Source organism: Molossus molossus, unplaced genomic scaffold (assembly GCF_014108415.1).
Source record: "Molossus molossus isolate mMolMol1 unplaced genomic scaffold, mMolMol1.p scaffold_m16_p_20, whole genome shotgun sequence".
NCBI classification, from domain to species: Eukaryota; Metazoa; Chordata; class Mammalia; order Chiroptera; family Molossidae; genus Molossus; species Molossus molossus.
The window spans coordinates 27,979,701-27,992,752 of NW_023425356.1; the positions used below are offsets into that span (position 1 = coordinate 27,979,701).

General features: G+C 37.4%; 1 protein-coding gene across 5 annotated transcripts in view; it reads right to left on the reverse strand.

Annotated features, from left to right (window-relative positions):
- SPTA1 (spectrin alpha, erythrocytic 1) overlaps positions 1-12,174 on the reverse strand; it is a 102,508-nt gene extending 90,334 nt beyond the window's left edge. For 2 of the 5 annotated variants that reach the window (XM_036272691.1, XM_036272690.1), the window contains exons 1-7: positions 11,851-12,074; positions 10,246-10,485; positions 9,088-9,213; positions 7,316-7,456; positions 6,414-6,560; positions 4,267-4,400; positions 3,127-3,271 (exon numbers count right to left, since the gene is read on the reverse strand). In XM_036272691.1, the coding sequence (XP_036128584.1) occupies positions 3,127-3,271; positions 4,267-4,400; positions 6,414-6,560; positions 7,316-7,456; positions 9,088-9,213; positions 10,246-10,482 (930 nt within the window). In that variant the 5' untranslated portion in view covers positions 10,483-10,485; positions 11,851-12,074. The other 3 variants (XM_036272689.1, XM_036272692.1, XM_036272693.1) reach the window with 3 other exon arrangements.
- Between the last annotated feature and the right edge of the window lie 878 nt (positions 12,175-13,052).

The window sequence follows — 13,052 nt, forward strand, 5'->3', positions numbered from 1 at the left end:
GGTCTATCCCCCATAGATTGATGGGGGAAGGGACTGGATAAAGGCAGTTTAGATACATGACCAGTAAGGTGTGGGTACATGGGAAGGTGCCTACCTGTCATTCATGCATAGAAACAGGTAACTGGCCAGAACAGGCATGGCCACTGCAAGGGTGCGAACTCTGAATATTTAAGCCCCTGAACAAAGAAAGGTCCCTCTCTTTTCTCGGCTCTCTTCCTTTCTTTTGCTGTCTGCACCAGACTCCTGGCTTCCAGGGCTCCCAAGTCCTGCATTTGCCCACGTGGCCCACGCCATGTGGAACCCATACAATGGACAAATGGACTGAATCTTGCCTGATATTCTGCCAGAGTCAGTTTCATCATGGAATGAATAACTCTGGACACTGGCCCTAGTTCCAGCTCTGCTGAATCCACAGCTGCATGTCTTCCAAGACTAGATTAAGGGACATGGGACTTTGCAACCCCAGCAATATAACTGTGCAAATAAAGTTTTTTACCATGTCATTATTTTCACATGGGGGCTTCTGAAAATGCTTATTTCAGCAGCACACCAATAACCTCACTCTCATAAGTGGCAGGGAAATCTGGCTCCCTGGTTTATCCAGTAACAATATAATAGAGTTGCATTTTATTGGTCACATTATATAATTAAGTTGTGTCTCATTGATTAATTCTTGGTGGCAGAAAACCTTATATATAAGTATGCATAACCAATGGACATAGACAACAAACCTGGGGACAGGACAGGGGGATGGGGAGTAGGGTGTCAATGGGGAAAAAGGATAAACATCTGTAACAAAAATAAATTAATAAAAATTATTTTTAAAAAAGTTACTTGGAGCAAAAAGGATAGGTAATTGCTATTATTATTATTGTAAATTAATCAAAATTATACCTATTTTTGTCAAATCAGCAAAAAATATATATTTTTTAGTGTGTCACAGAACTTTAGTAGTTTATGTGTGCCGTGAGGTGAAAAAGGTTAAAAATTGTTGATCTCGCCGTGGCTGGTTGCTAAGTGGTTAGAGCATTGGCCTGTGGACCTGAGAGTCCCAGGTTCAGTTTCCACTAGGGGCACATACCTCTGTTGTGGTTTGTCCCTGGCCCCGGTTGGGGTCATGTGGGTGGCAACCACTCGATGTGTCTCTTTCACATTGATGTTTCTCTCTCTCTCTCACTTCTGCTCTATCTGAAGATGAATGCAAGAATATCCTTGGGTGAGAATTAAAAAAAAATTGCTGATCTAGGGCTTAGGACTTCATTATCATTATTCATAAAACATGGCATTTTATTATTCATTATTAGGGGGGAAAAAAAAAAACAAAGAAAAAAATGAGCAAGAATAAAATAAGTGGAATGATAGAATGGTTTTAAGAAACTGGATCCAGAGACAGAGCTATGATTAAAGCACAGCTTGTGGGGATCTTCCTGTGGGATGACTCTGCTGTAGACATGGGGAGTAAGGTTTAAGTGATGATTAAAGTCACAAGGGAAAGAAATAAGAATGGGAATCATTCCGAATACAGGCTTTCTACAATTCTAGCATGCCTATGTCTGCTCCTATTGGTGTTGGAGCTGAGGTTTTTCCGCCTGTCAGAAGAAAATCCAAAGGTGGATTTAACAATGTGCTTCAAGTGTCTCTGAGTTTATTATAAAAGGCAGAAAAGAAATGTATTTCCTTATCTACTGAGTGATGGACAAAAAGAAACAGGATTCAGCTGCAACAAAGAAAGTGTGGTTAGATGAAAGGGAAAAAGTCTCTGACCACAGAGTATTGAGTGAAATTAAGAAATCATTATCGAACATATCTTCTTTTTTGTTTCTTAATAATGAAATATAATTTAAAATTTTATTTTACTTTATTTGACAAGGTGGATTATAAAAAGCATGGGTTGCTCTGAAAGAAGTGGGTGTGCCTCAATGCTTGATTGTCTTCATGTGTAACCACTATTTTGGACAGAAAGCCACCGTCAGGACAGAATATCAAGAGAAAAAAATGGCTTCTTTATAGGCAAAGATGTCAGATGAGGGTGTGTTTTCTCTCCTTATTTGTTTAATCTATAAGCAGAAGATACCATATGAAAAACTGAGCTAGCTTCAGAGTAAGTAAGAATGAAAATTGGTGGTGTATTAGTAAGTTAAGATATGCAGGTGATATCATCTAACTGGGAGAAAGTAGCAATGATTTGAAACAACTTCTGATGATAGTGAAAGAATAAAGTGTCAAAGTAGGGCTTTGTGTGAATTGACAAAAATAAAAACCATGACTACAGAAGAAATGCACAACTTTAACATAGACAATGAAAACATTGAAGTTGTTAAAGATTTTGCCTACCTTGGTTCAGTCATCAACTCATTTGGAGATTGCAACCAAGAAATTAAGAGAAGGCTGAGAGGCTCGAGAGGGCAGCAGTGGGAAAATCAGGTAAGATTACTAAGAGCAAAAATGTGTCATTTGAGACCAAGGCTAAGATCATCCACACACCCCCATATTCCTGATTAATACTGTGTACAGATGTGAAAGCTGGACCTTGAAGAAGGCTGATAAAGAAAATATTGATTAATTTAAAATATGGTATTAAAGGAGAGTTCTACAGATACCCTGGGATGCTAGAAAGATGAATAAGTAGGCAAATTAAGCCTGAAATATCACTGGACAAAATGACAAAGCTGAAGATGTCCTACTTTAGACACATCATTAGAAGGCAAGATGCTTGGGAAAATGGAAGGTAGCAGGAAGAGAGGAAGATCAAATACGACATAAACTGACTCCTTAGAAAAAGCCATAGACATGAGTCTACAGGAGCTGAGTAGGGCTGTTGAAGGCAAGAAACTGTGGACATCACTCATTTATATGGTCTCCAACTCAATGGCACTTAACACATATATAAAACATATATATATATATATATATATATATATATATTTAAATAAAAGTAATTTTTAAAAGTAAAAGATATCCAATATTCAAATACAAGTTATGAACTAGAATGAGGAAGTATGTTCAAGGACCATAGAATTTCTACTTCATTGAAATATTAAATCTACTGTGTCCTCTGGAGGCAAGATGATTATTAAATATCTCTTCTAGCTCTAGGGGTTAGCCATTCCTCCACTAATGGCTTACCTTGTCATCCATGACTGCAAGGTTCCGCTCAAGTCCCTTGTGACTGTGAAACAGTGCCTCAGAGGTAGCAAGGTCATTGCCATAGTCCTCAGAGGTGAGTTGAGGCTTCTTCTCCTTGATCCACAGGATGGCTTCAGCCACATCTCTGTAAGACATCCATATGACCTCCAATGAAAGAAGACAGCAGGCATTCCAAGGCAAACAGAACACACAACAAGGTTCAATCTAGTTTACCCATTTAGAAATTACCCTATCTTAATACTCGCAAAAAGTAATGTAAATTACTTTCAATGATTTCTAATTAAGATGTAGAGACCTGTGCATCCTGACAATTGAGCCTCCAGACATACTTCTCACATCTGGGTCAACACTTCATGAATGTCTTTCTTATTCCAAGATCCATCTTCCACCCTAATTCTTTTTTATTTTATTTTATTTTTTTTCTTTAAAGATTTTTAGAGAGAGAGGAAGGGAGAAGGAGAGAGAGATAGAAACATTGATGAGAGAGAACATCAATTGGCCGCCTCCTGCATGCCCCTCTCTGGGGATTTGGCCCACAACCTAACCAGAAATCCAACCAGCGACTTCTTGGTGTATGGGTTGATGCTCAACCACTGAGCCACACCAACAGGGCCCAACCCAATTCTTAATCTACTTTCCTTGCCTCTCCAGAGCTTCCATCAATAATTCACCAGTGCTGCCTGGCTGGTGTGGCTCAGTGGTTGAGCATCGACTCATGCACCCGGAGGTCGCCAGTTCGATTCCCAGGTCAGGGCACATGCCCAGGCAGATCCCCAGCGGGGGCTGTGCAGGAGGTGGCCTATCGATGTTCTCTCTCATCGATGTTTCTATCTCTCTCTTCCTCTCCCTTCCTCTCTCTCTAAAATCAATAAAGAAAAAAATATAATTCACCCATGCCATTTTTATTGCTTTGGGCTCCAGCCACCACAAAATTGGCTATAGAGTGGGTTATAGTTTTTTTGTTTTGTTTTGTTTTGTTTTGTTTTTTACTACTTTCTCCCTTGCTGTCTTAAAAGCAATCCATTATTTTCTTCAAGGTATCGACCACTAATGGCTAACAGTAGACAAGAACATGGTTCTATTGCAGAGTTTCCTATAAAGCAGTGCCTACACTCATACCTTTTGAATTTCTGGAAGTCTGCAGCACTGAACAGTGTTTGCTGTCGCTGGAGAGCCAGACCATGGAGACGCTCCCAGGCATCATTCACCTTGCTTTGCTCTGACTTAATCAAGGGCAGCTGTGGATGGTTCTCCTTTGTGAGGAAACAAAGGCTAGAGTTATGCAAAGGTAAAATTATTTCATTATTTAAACATTTCTCGTTTCTCACTGGTTCATACTTGTCAGAAGTGAAGAATGACCAGATAGCCAGGTATCAAAATTCACGTTAGCTGTGCTTCCTAGCTCTAATCTGATCTACATTACAAAATCAAGAAAACTAACTTGCCATCTAATTGTATCTTTTGTTCACAGTACTGGTCTAGCCCACTAATACAGGTTGCCCAACCATGATGTTATTGTCAGAGCTCCAACTTCTTGATGCCTGTTAAATCCCGATAGTCATGGAAACAGAAAAAGAAGAAAAAATTCCCTTTGTGAAGTATGACTTAATTTTCCAAAACTAAAACCATAGTTCTTGAAAATTAGGGGGGATCCTAACACATTTGAAAATCAAATGAGAGCAATTTTCCTCTATCCAGAATCATACACAAATTCATACACCTACAGTTTTGCTGAAAATTTCATACATTTTTGTAAACCATTTGAAGCAATGAGATTTATGAATATTACACTAATCAAGCAGCATCCGCCTACTTTGATACTTGGAAATTTTGAGTAGTATCTCTATGGCTATCTCCCTAGCCCTCCTGTCCCTGTTTCTTCCCATTTCCAATTCCATTCTGAAGCCTCTCCAGACAGAATTTTCTACATTCTTCTTTCTGAGTGTATAGCCCTTTTTACTGTAGTTGTGTGAGCCCCAGTTCAAAAGAGTAGGGGGTAAACTCTGTATTGGATTAATCCTGCTTATGATAGATTAAAAAAAAAAAATAGCCACATTATTTTGTTGTGAGATCCTTCTTTCAAGAGAGACTCTATTTCCCCATTCATTGGACACGGGTTGCTGTGTGACTTGATTACTAATAGAAAGTGGCAGACATGATATTCTATTAGCACCAGCACTTTGGCCTCAAGAGGTATTTCAGCTTCTGTTCCCACCTTGCTGGAACACTGACACACAAAAAAGCATGGGCTACTGAAATATGAGACCACATAGAAAAAGCTTTCATTATTCTACCCAAGACCCCAGACATAGGAGCAAGGCCATTTTAGATCTTCCACCTTAACTGATCCACCAAATAACGACAGCAACTTAAACACACCGGGTGAGATCCGGAGAACTGCCAGTTGAACAGCGGAATCACCGAATCATGAATCAGTGAATCTGACTCACTGAATCATGGGAAAAGATGTTTGTTGTTTTAAGTTCGTGATACAATAGATAAAAATGTCTCCAACAAGAGAAAGATGGTAAACAGAGAAAATGTAGGAACCATTAGAAATGCAGCCTGGGGAAAAAACTGAGAAACAGTTTATTTTTCCTACTCCAGTACTGATTGATCCTGAAATCTTGGTTCAGTTAACTTAGGAAAATAATTCCCATTATAAAACTGTAGTAATAATAGAACCATAAATGGAAAAGCATAAGAGCCGTTGAAGTTTCTAGTTTTTTATCTACATATGAAGTCAGACTGACTTCCCAGTTTTCTTGCATATAGCAGGGTTATTTATTCACATACTGAGTATTGACAGCTTATTTAAGCATTTGCTTACATAACTAAAGTTAAATCTGCCTCCTTTCCCTCCACCTCCACATAGAAATTATCTATAATGATATCATATGTATTATAATAGCCCACCATTATTTTATATTCTTTGCTACTTTATTCTGATTATTCTTCATGAAGAAAGAGTGCTACATAAACATGAATAATCAGTGTACTGCACAGTGCAGGAGTTACTTCATTATGCATTTAATTTCTCTATATGCACTCACTCACTCACTCACTCACACCTCCATTTCCATGGACTGGCAAAATATGATTCCAGAGAGGAGAAGAAACTGATTTGGACATGTTACTCCAGGGACATGTGACTCTAGTTTCTCATAGTGCCCTATGTGCTTAATGTCCCACCTATTCATGACCAGAAGTTCTTTTTGAAGATCAGGGCCCTATATCTGAGTTGACTCTTTTGCTCTCTCCCTCACCTCAGCACACTTATTAGCATATTGGTTCACTCCGTCCACTCTCCCCCTCCGAGCTTCCAGGTCCACTTGGAATTCTTCAAACTTCTTACGCAGAACCTCCGTGCGCTCCCAGTCATCACCCAGTTCAACCGATGTCACTATCGTTTCCTGTAGACACAGAAAAGTCTATTGAATCACCAGCAAAAATTTAGAAATTTCTTCAGGTAAAATGCCTCAAATCCCTGCCTACCTTCCTAGGATAACTCGGGGAGATATAGGTGGACCTTGGGAGAACCACTTCTAGAAAGAGCTAAAAGCAGAAGTACATTTCTTAAGGTGGCATCATGGCCCAGGATACAGTTCTCTTTGGGGTCATAATTCAGAACAATCAGGGGTATTGTCGGCCAGAGACTATGGAAGCACCCTTTATGTTTTGAAAAAGAAAACATAAATTTGGAATGTAAAAAGAAATTCATCCTAGTTCTACTCAACTCATTATGCGGAATATCTACAAAGTCATTGTACTAAACACTTGCTTGTATAAATCTTCAGTCCTAACTATAGTATTAATCTTCAAGTATTTAGAAAAAAAGAAATCTTTATAGTTATAGGCACTGAGAAACAAGGGACTAGAAGGAGCAAAATATCATGGATGGTAGAAGTGGGGCAAACCTAGGTTATCTTCCCGTGTGTAGGTTTTGGGTAAGCCTTCGCCACACTCAGAGTCATAATTTAGACTTAGCCTCTCCCCTAACAATTGCCAGAATACCCCTAAATCCTTGGTAAAATGCCTCCTTCTTTCAAGGAACAAAGTCCAGGAACAGATACCCTGTCTTTTTTTATTAATGGTTTATATTTTAGACTATTGGATGCTTGGAATAGAGGGATGGTAATTCCTAAATGCATATTATTTAGTCATATACCTTGTCTCCAATCCACTCCAAAATGTCGGCACACTCCTGTAAGTACTGCTGGAGCTTCAGAGCCTGCCGAAGGAAGGTGCCCTTCTCCCGAGTCAGTTCTATCAGCAGGTCCCACAGGCGGCGCAATTCCTCCAGATAGGCCTTTGGGGAGAAGAGGCAAAGTTATTAAGGCACAGAGGCTGTATGTTAGGTGCAGATTCAGAGATTTGTGCAGAGAGGGACCTAGATAAAAATGTCTCCTCCCATTCACGTGTGCATTAATTGCTCAACAAATATTTAAAAGAGAAAATAGGATATGTGATTAAAGTAAGCCATATATTATCTTCCATAAGACAAACATTTTTAGAAATGCTTTGGGGTTTTAGACAGTAAAATGATTACACACACTCAGATAGGATAAAGATTCATGGAAGTGTGCTCATTTGAACTGGACTTTAAGAAACAGAATTTTGATAGATAGATAATAATAGGCAGAGGGTATTTGAAGCATAAGAAACTCAGCATGAACTGTTTTTCAGAAAATATCAGAACTACAATTTTGCTGGCTTACAAAAAAAATCAGTGGCACCAAAGCAATAAGAATTTTGAGACAATAGAGTTGAGGGCTTTGATGCCAGATTAACTTGAAGACCATGTAATACATATCCTGTAAAAGTGAAGTTATCATCTATATCATGTCTTCAAGAATCTTGTGTCTTGTAGCTACTCCATTGTTCAAGGTAGTATATAGACTACATTTCTCTCTAAATCCTTCATGATACAATCTGACATAGCCCTGGTGATTCTGATAGATGTGAAGATGTTTTAAACATTTCTCAAATATTTTAACTAATGTAGAAACTTGGTGGCACACAAAACTGTGAATAATACAAAAATAATGTCTATTTTATATCAACAAAAAACTTTTGAAATTTTCTTGTTACAGATTCTTCTTTCTAATAAGGTTATATTCTGGTTAAATTCTGTACTCTCTCATTATATTTTGTTGACAGTAAAATGGGTTAGAATTTGCTAAATATGGGAAGACAAACTCTAATTTTAAAATATGTAATGCAAATGTTTTGGCAAGTTAAAAAATACATGAATAGTATGATATCCATTTATACAAAAAAAGATACTGAACTGACTGATCAACGAAAACATGTTCAAACAGTACGTAGATTAAATTTAAAAAGATCTGATACATGAAAAGTGGATTCCAAAGTAGTGGTGATCTTCAGTGTTCTGTGTTCAAGGAGAATTTTGAAGAAAAGGATTTGTAGGAGTTTTTCAAAGTGATCAGGAGGGGTTGGAGGTCTACAATAGTGATTATACTATGTGGGTTGTGAAGAGAAAAAGGTATCATAGACAAAGGGATAAAAATTTCAGAGAAGATTTAAATGGAGAACATCCCTTGTTCAGAAAAGTTTAAGGGACAAGGACTCTGAGATCTGAAACAATAATTAGGGTATTTGGGAAAGTCAGTTCATCTGGAAATATGGAACCTGCATGAGGTGGGCTTGATCTTGAGTCAATTTATTCTGCAGTGGCAAGAGGAGGAATGTGATACAATCAATGACAGCTTTTATGTCATAGTTCTTCTCCTCACCCCAAGAAGGAACACAAGGACATCCCATAATTCTTCTTACCTCAGCTCCAGTAGAAGAGAAGAGGCAGAAGCCCAAATTCCGAGCCAACTACCTCAAAGTTTATACTGGGTATAATCAATTAAAGCCCTGATAAAATAATCAACAATTAGAAACTTATCTTTGAGAGCCCTACTATATATTTACCTTGGTGTCCTCATGGGCAGAATGCCCCTCAGGAAATCGGACTTCCCTGCTTTCTTCCAGCTTAGGAATGATCCTTGATTTTGCTTGAACCTCTGCTTCGAAAGATTCATGCTTCTGGTATTTCCCCTGAAGTTTAGAAATCAGAGTTTATAGCTAATGAAGCATAGTCTCCCGGAACCATAAAGAGGTCCTTTTGTTCCTTTTACTTATAGTCAGAACTACTTGTTGACCAACGCAGATTAAGTGATAACCTATGACCATAGCCAGAGAAGTCACATCCTAAAGGAAATGGCACAGGTTTTCAAAGGGTCCCAGGCTCAAAGTCAGTGACCACAGATAAAGGTTTTTTCCTGCCCTATTGCCTGTGGGAAATTTCCAATAAATATATTATTATTTTAAAGTCTCAATTCTCTTCTTGCAGAATAAAAGAATGTAACACAGAATTTTTCCTCTGCAGAATTTTCAGAAAAGAAAAACTAAGTGCAGTAGGGAACAGTGAGGAAGATGATCATTATAAAATGCTTTTAGTTAAATTAAGTGTTCATGTACCAGATTATGTTATTATTGTTATATATGAATTAATACAATTAATTTATAATTAAATGATTTGAAATAATAATCATCCCTTTCAGGCATTAACTGTTTCTTCTGATCATGACTATGCCACGTGCTATAATACAGGTAAGTGTGGGAACTTCCCTAAACTTCTCCTGGGACATCTCATTTGGACTTAATAAGGGGTATGACTAGCCATTTGCAGAAAAAAATTCATGTCTTTCTTAGGAGAGTGGAAATCAGTTGTTTCAGAAGCCTTAATGTCTTTTCACCTCAATTCCATCCTTAATGTCAAAAATATTAAAATCACATGAATAAATTCCTTAAACTCTCAGTTACTGTTTTGCCCATAGTTTAACATCAGGTGACTATGATATTCATAGAATTTATCTAGAATGACACTCCTTTGTAAATAAGACACTGAGGCTTAAGCAGTTGAAGGTAAGGGCTACTTACAAGCAAAATTACTGTTCCTAACAGATAGCCTAATCTTTCTATTACATCCTCCTCTTACAGTTAACCAAATATATACTTCTTACAGGAATATTTCCCTTTCTAGAGATCTTATGGTCTGTTCTGGGGAAGTTAGTGGAACTGAGTGACCTGTATGTTAGTTGGATCTTCATAGCTCTTATCTTCTACAATCTTCAGTTTCTCCAAGATCCACTTCTCCAGGTCACCTGCATCCCGCATGAAAACCTGGTAATAGTAGGACTCTTCGAGCTTCTGGCCCCTCTCAGCAACCAGCTGCTTGAACTTCTCGTACCGAGTCAACACCTCCCGACGCCTCTCCTGGATCTCTTCTGCTGTTTCTAGCACCTTTGGCCCACCGCTCTCCATAGCCTGCAAGTTAGAAAAGCTCTTTCCATTGCTGGTCCTCAAATCTCTAGTATGCTGTCACTTTTATGTGTCCCAAGGCATTTACTCATGTTGGACTGATATTCAGGTATCTTTAAACCTGTAAAGCCTGTTGTTAGAAGTGCTGTAATACATGTATGTAATTTTGACTATATACAGCTAAAACTAGGATAATAACTCTTTTTTTAATTGATTTTTTTTTTTTAGAGAGAGAGGGGAAGGGAGAGAGAGATAAAAATATCAATGGGAGACAGGAACATCAATTGGCTGTCTCCTCCATGACCTCCACTGGGGACTAAGCCCACAACCCCAGCACATGCCATGACTGAGAATCAAACCGGAACCTCTCAGTCCATCAGATGATGCTTAATCTACTGAGCCACACTGGCCAGGTTAGACTAATAACTCTCGATCATCCGGAACACTTTTCTCAGAAACTTGTGCCAACATTTAAGGTCTACAAATAGAATTAATTCTGACTAATAATACAAATTATGTTTAAATTGACAAAATCATAGTTTCAGATGGATAAAAATGTGATTTTATTACCTTCGAAGGCTAGTAAGGTTGACAAGTTCTGATCATTCTGAACTCAATGAATGATTAAAATTGGCTTCCAATTAACTTTACTAATAATATACATAAAAGCTTAAATGTTGTTTTCTTCTTAAAAATGTAGCTCATATATTCTTTACTCTTTTTATTGCTTAATTCACAGGCACTACAAATTAAAAGTTCAGCCCTTTTTCTAACCAATTATTACAAAATTCAAATTTTAGTATCTTAGTAATTAGCTTTTGAAACATAAAACATTGTACTCTCAAACAACATAAAAGATTCCCTTTCTATAGTGAGATCTAACTTATTTGTGATGATATCCTGCAAAGTCTCCATAGAGTTCATCTTCATTCATTTGGATCAAGGCACAATTTCCCCTAGCTTATCTCAGCCAGAATATTCTATATAAAGTTCAAATTTCAGTCTCTTACTTTCTAAATATAATTACTACCCTGTGGATGGCCTTTACTAGTTTGGCTAGAGAATTAAATCACTCTATGGAAACTCACATCAGTATTATGTATTATTTTGTTCCAAGTTACTAGTTGTTCTCTCTGGGAACCCATGTAAACAAGTCACGCTGAATTTTAGTGCTGTATAGGCACAAGTTCAGGGTCTTTGTATAAAGTGAAATATTCACAAAAAAAGAGAATTAGAATTTAAATTCTCTACTTCATAAGAGTCCAGAATAATTTTTAATCCTCCTGTCAAAGACAGTACAGAAAGTTCAAAGGAGATAGCTTTTCTAAGTATACTAAGGACAAATTGCATTCTAAAGAATTCTGTACTCACCGTTCCTTTGGAAAGTGCTCTAGTTTTCTTAAAGGTCTAGAACCTGGGAAGATAAAATGTGTCAAAAAGTGAGAGAGGCAAAGAGGGAGAGGGAGAAAACAGACAATTCACATGGAATTGTCTAGTTTAATTCAGATAATGACTAGAAAAATGTTACAGATGTGGCAGAGAGAGAGAGGGAGAGGGAGAGGGAAAAAAAAAAGCCTCTTAGTTGGGTTCAGGCTCCCGCCGGCTACAACCTACATTATCTTCAGGAGACAGATTCAGCTGAAGCAGCTGCAAACTTCTACAGATGCTGAGTGACTCAGCAGTTTTGGGGGACGATAGCTCTTAAAGTTTCTCAGTAGAACTACATAAAAAAAAATGAAAGCAAGTTTTTTAGATGGAAAATTAGAAAAAAACAGCTATAGATGTAAAATAAAGATTTGAAATGTGTTAAATTTGTGCTTTGTTTCTTTAATTAGTTTTATATTTTATGTTTGAAAATAATAAATTAGAAATAATTTTATGTAGTCCACTCTTCAGACTATGCAGAATTATAAGAATTCAGGGCATACACAGGTTCTTATTTCAACCCGTCCCTAGGAAATACAATTGAACAACTTCATCCAAACCCCACTGCAGATTTTTAACAGCATTTAATTCAACAAGATATCCTAATTCTTGCTGTAGAACCTTTGCCTAAACAGAAATAAAATTTTATTACTGGCCTCACAGATTGGGTTCTAAACATCTGATTTAACTCTTAATAATGTACCCTTAATAATTTAAATGGAAGAAACAAAGGAAGTAAGATGTGTATATTTATGTGTATTTCATGAAGCAAAAATTAGGATACCTTATTTGATAAACTAATGAAGTCAGAAAGCATTTAAAAATGGGACTGAGATCTAAAATGTGAGATAAAAGTCATCCTATTTTATGTATTTTTTTTAGTTTAAATGCATTTAATTTTATTATTTTTAATGGAGAGAAAAGGAAGCAGAAATTCTTTTACAAAGGCATAGTTCTTTTAGGCAACTTTACAAAACTGAAACAAACAAAAAGGAAATAGTGTAATAGTTTCAGATCCTCCTGTAAAGCAGCGGTGTTGCCAGTGGAAATGGGGTTCTTTCAGAGTCACCAGGAAAGCATGCCGGAGACCTGGGTATGGGAGGATGTGATGGTTTATTGAAGAAACTGGAGCAAACACAAAGGACTGT